The 5,103-nt window shown below is 52.4% G+C and overlaps 1 protein-coding gene across 1 annotated transcript in view; it reads left to right on the top strand.

The window, feature by feature from the left end:
• Positions 1-312: 312 nt before the first annotated feature.
• LCMT2 (leucine carboxyl methyltransferase 2) overlaps positions 313-5,103 on the top strand; it is a gene marked incomplete at both ends in the record, with an annotated part of 9,323 nt that continues 4,532 nt past the window's right edge. Inside the window, 4 exons of the mRNA XM_009870664.1 lie at positions 313-493; positions 2,127-2,283; positions 2,698-2,887; positions 3,299-3,406. Of these exons, the coding sequence (XP_009868966.1) occupies positions 313-493; positions 2,127-2,283; positions 2,698-2,887; positions 3,299-3,406 (636 nt within the window). The remainder of the gene's footprint in view (positions 494-2,126; positions 2,284-2,697; positions 2,888-3,298; positions 3,407-5,103) is intronic.

Below are 5,103 nucleotides of genomic sequence, written 5' to 3'. Positions count from 1 at the left end.
CTCGAAGCCACCCCAGGACACAGGTGCCTTTTCGTTCTTGGGGCGTTTCTGGCGGTTTCCAGCGCATGCAAAGCCTCGTTGGGCGTCTCGGCGCTGCCGTGGCCGGTCGACGGCTCCTCTGTCGTGATCCTTTCCGGAAGAGCACGGCGAGTGTGGCTGGTGCCACCGTGGCTGCACATTCCTGGCTTTGGGAAGGGGAAATACACAAAACTCTTCTGCCTCTTGCCTGATTTTGTCACTCTACGGACGATGTTACTGAGTGTTTTTCACACCCAGGAGCTCGTGTAACTTTTTCTGACGCTTTCTCTGCAGATCCTGTCTCTGGGCGCTGGCTTCGACTCCTTATACTTCCGTTTGAAGGATGTGGGTCTCCTGCGTCACGCAGCAGTGTACGAGGTGGATTTTCCAGATGTGGCGCGCCAAAAAGCTGCTCTCATCAGAAGGATGAAGGAGTTGTCGGCGCTGGTGGGAGACACTGGAGGGGAAGCATTAGGTACGATATTTGCAGAATGTTTCCTAGAGGCTAAAAGTTTAGAAGAGGCAAACGTAGCTTCAGCCTTTAATAAGTGCGATATGACAAAAAGCGAGTTCATTTTCTGCAAAAACTGGGGAAGAGATGAAAAACTGGGAAGTGTTGGGAGATGAGGAGAAGATGCAGAGCTGCCGGGGTGGATTTGTCAGGAGTGGATGATCCCAAACCAAGTTCAGTTCCGTCCTGTTTCAGTTTCGGAGGTGCCGTGCCCAGCTTCAGGCTTGCTGGCGCAAACTGCAGCATGGCCTGGCCAGCGAGAGGTCGTGAGGAGGATGGAGTGGTGGGACACGTGGGGTGGGAGGGGGACCGGGAGAGCTGGGCTTGTTCAGCCTTCCCAAGAGGAGGTCGGGAGGGAGAGAGGTGAGTCCTGCTGCAGTTCTTCAGCTGCCTGGTGGGAGAGGGAAGGTCACAGACTCACTGAGGTTGGAACAAGACCTCTAAGATCATGAAGGCCGACCGAGACCATCAAGCCCAACGGATGGAGCCAGACGTTTCCTGCAGGCACAAAGCAAACAGGGGACAATGGTTGCAAGCTGCAACAAAGGAGATTTCAATTACGTGTAACCAAGAGGGTTTTTGCTCAGAAAGGTGGTGGCATCTCCAGCCTTGGAGGTAGTTAGAGCTTGGCTGGATGGAGCCTTGAGGAACCTGGTGCAGGTGGCTGCAAGGAGTTGGATGAAGTGACCTTCAGAGGCCCCTTTCAGCCCAAGTTGTACTGTGATTTATGGGCAGTAAATCAATAAAACAATTGCTCATTTACCTGACTTTTTTTTTCCCTATTCCGAGGCAGGAAAATACGAGCCTTAGGAAGCTACTGTAGAATATGTGCAGAGCTGAAAGGATTGTTCTGCTGGTCAGGTGCAAAAGGGGGCAGTTCGTGGAGGTTTCTCCAGCACCTGATTTCCTTCAGGGTTTCCAACAATGTTCTAGATGCTGTAGAAGGTGAAAATGCCACAAATCTGAGGGAACAGGGCGAGCTGCAGCACAGTGGAGGAGAGTAGGATTTTGGGAAAGTACATGGATTGTCTGGAAGGCGTGGGATGACACACAATAGGGATGTAGTAAGTTGATCAAATAATCAGTGTAAATACAGATGGAAGAGAGCTGCAGAGCTGGGTGCGGAGCACAGGGTTTGTTGTGGTCGTGCTTGCAGGTCGTAAACTGGGACTCACTTCTGGGAGCGGTGATCAGCGGGGCTAGCGCTGGTGTTTGCAGAGAGCTGGCGGGTGCTGGCGCAGGACTCAGCGCTGTTTTACAGAAGTGATATCTAAAAAAAAACCAAACAAAGAAGCCCCTGAAAATTTGAGAATGGTTTTATGGTTGTGAGCAAACCATTGGGATTCTGTGAGGTCTCACCACCCTCACAGCGAAGAATTTCTTCCTGATGTCTAATCTAAGTCTCCCCCCTTTCAGTCTGTAACCTCTACCCCTCGTCCCATCGTTCATTTAGTTCAGCCTGGCCGTTGTCTTGTGCGTGTCCCAAAGAAATGGAGTTGATAGGCACAGCCTGGGGGGGTTGATTGTCCTGTTTGTCCCTTCTGGTGTCAGTATTGCAGCGGCACCGTAGTGAGATTGGATCCTTTCTGTCTCCTAGGAGCCGTTACCTTGTCGGGAGAGGATTATAAGTTACTGGGAGTGGATTTGTCAGAGCTTTGTGAGCTGGAGAGAGCCCTGGAGGCTGCAGGACTGGACAAGGAAGTCCCCACCCTCTTCCTGGCGGAGGTGGTGCTCACCTACATGGAGCCTGGCCGGTCAGTTGGGGTGTCCTGTGTTAGCCTGGCAGTGACATGAGAGGGAAAGGAAAGCCGTGCTGTATGTACATCACCCGGGGCTGGGAGACCTCCCGTCCTGTGAGGAAAGCCTCAGGATTTCCCTGGAAGTCCCAGCCAGCTCCGTATGTCATCGTTGTCGTGGGGTAATTGATGTCCGTGTGGGAGTGGAAAATGAAGGAAACCTCGAACGAGTGATGCCCAGTTTCTCGTTGTTCTCCTCCCCTGAATTCCCTGCACGGAAGAGACAGGAGATTTTTGAGTGCCCAGCACAGGGTTCTCTGTGTTGGGATCCCTCTGTCGGGATTGCAGCACGCGCTCCGGCATTGCAGGAAGATAACTCGCGTCCGTCGTGGGCTGCCCAGGCGCTCAGGTATTCAATTCCTCCACCTGCAGGTCCGACGCCGTGATCCAGTGGGCGGCCCAGCGCTTCCCTCGGGCGTGCTTCCTTCTCTACGAGCAGATGCACCCCCAGGACCCCTTCGGCCGCGTGATGCAGCAGCACTTCAGCCGGCTGAGCTCCGCGCTGCGCTCGCTGGCGCGGTACCCGGACGGCGAGGCACAGCAGAGGCGCTTCCTGGAAAAGGCGAGTGTCTGCAGCTCTTGAGGCTCGTGCTTCAAGCTCGGCTCTGGAAGCACACGGAGTGTGATTTACCTGGGAGGGATCGTCCCGTTGAATGATTTGGGAGGTCATGGGCTGTTTGGGTTGAAGCAAGCAGGGCCAAGGTGGAGACGCTGCCTTCTCTAGCAGCTTGACTATTCAGCCTGCTTGGTGTGGGATTAAGGCAAGATGGGTTCCTCTGAGGCTTTTGGTGCAATAAATGAAGTTCTTAAGAGCTTTCCAGGTGGGAGATCTATCCTCAGCAGATCCTGCCGTAGTTCCAGCTAGATGATCTTGAAGGCCCATGGAGGTGTTTAATTTAGGGCCTTTGTTTTCTTGCAAGAAGAGAGTCTCTGTCCTTCCAGAGGTCAGAATTTTGAGGGATTTCTCTTGCAGGGCTGGACCGAGTGCAGTGTCATGGATATGAACGAGTTTTTCACCCGCTGCACTCCAGAAGAGGAGCAGAGAAGAGTGCAAGCTCTGGAGCCTTTCGATGAGTATGAGGTAACCCTCCGTGATTCTCAACACCGGAGAGAAGGTGTCGGCAGCTCCTTGCGGTCAGAGCTCTGTGCACGAGCTGCTGAGGCAGAGGTGTCCCTGTAGGGAGAACGGGTCCTGGTTAACGTGGAGCCCACGGGAGGAAGACCCTGGTGTCAGCAAAGCTTGTTCCTCCACAGCGAGTGGTGTCTCAGGGCGACGGTCGTCACACAGGGAGCGCGCTGGTGCCACTGAGGATGTTGTAGATGCTAAAAGCCGGCTCCAGGGACAATTGTTTTAAGGAGGATTGCTTAACACGTAAATCTAGACCTGCTGTGAGGTTCCTGGCTGCAGATGGTTGGGAGCTCTCCTGGGAGAAGGAGATGCGCTGGTCCCGCTCTCTTGCATTTCCATTTGTCTTGTCACTGTTGAGTTTTTTGATCGGACCCTGTACAGCTGTTCCTGTATAAACCATTGAAATTTAACTGCTCTGCCGTTTCTGTGAACTGCTGGCAAAGTTTGTGACTATTTGAAGTCTAGAACAGAAGTCAAAGTGTCACTTTGAGATAAATATCCTTCAGGACATTGACTGGAAGCTTCCCCTTGTGATTTTATGGTTCTCTGTAGTTCTGTCTAGAAATCTTAACAGCGTGGAAACAGTTTAATGCTCTTGCATTTATTTTGCCGACGTGCAGGATCTGCTGTGTGAGTGCAGGAGCGGTGACACAGAGATGCCGGTCGATTGTCAGGTGGGGTAGGAGCGTCTGCAGGACTTTAGATCGAGGCGATTGCTCATACAGTGAGAAAGTAAAGACCTTTTTCATTTTCTTTATAGAGGAAAGAGCAAGCGCAAGCTGAAAAACATACAGAGGAGTGAGATGTGTGAGAACAGCGAGCTCTGTGTTTAGCCTTTGAGATAAAGCAAGATCCAGGTGTTACTGCCAACGAGCTCAATCGGATGACACAAGAGATGTGAAATACGCGCTTAGTGCTCAGGGCAGCTAATTTTTAGAGTAATTTGCCTGGGGACAAATAGTGGATTCTCCCATTCTCAGTATTGACGTTCATTTTTGTATGTCACTCTTCAAAAAAAAAACCTTTTTACTTCTTGTGGAAGTTGGGGTGACGATGCTCATACTGTGGTTTCTCGTGCCTTTTAAATTCCTATTTATGCCTTCAAGTCGTGGCTGGATGTATCCCGCCCCGTGAGGGCGAACGCACTCAGCTCCCTAATGTCTGTGGGAGCCAGGGCAGGCTCTGGAGTCGCTGCTGACTCCTCTGCAGCCCTCCTGCCTGTGCTTCTGCCCCCGAGTGATTCCAGACACGATTTCCAGGCTGGGAAACGTATTTGTGTGTTACCAGCCAGCAGAGGCCGCGTCGCACCTTTGGGCATCTGTGATTTCTTTGCCATCACTTTTGTTCCATGAGCTTTAAGAAAGCCGAGTCCCGCGGGTGTACAGCCCTCACCCCTTTTGTGGTCGCAGCTGGGCAGCATAAAGGGAGGCTGGTGCAGAAAAAACTAAAAATTCCTCGTGCGAGGTGTAGTTGGGCTGTGAGACTCCTGCCCCGGCGTGTCCCTGGTGAGGGAGTTAACGTGAGTGCAAAGAGCAGCTGGGGGGTCTCATGGAGGAGAGACCCATCAAGGAGTGTTCAGTAGGAGAGACGGCTTCCTCCTCAGAAAACCCCCGAGCTGTAAGTTCTTGAAGGTTGGGGTAAGGAGGTTT

The sequence above is a fragment of the Apaloderma vittatum genome, unplaced genomic scaffold (genome assembly GCF_000703405.1).
Source record: "Apaloderma vittatum isolate BGI_N311 unplaced genomic scaffold, ASM70340v1 scaffold36395, whole genome shotgun sequence".
Classification (NCBI taxonomy): domain Eukaryota; kingdom Metazoa; phylum Chordata; class Aves; order Trogoniformes; family Trogonidae; genus Apaloderma; species Apaloderma vittatum.
Note: the sequence above shows the minus strand (reverse complement) of the source record. Positions and strands in the feature narration are given on the sequence as shown.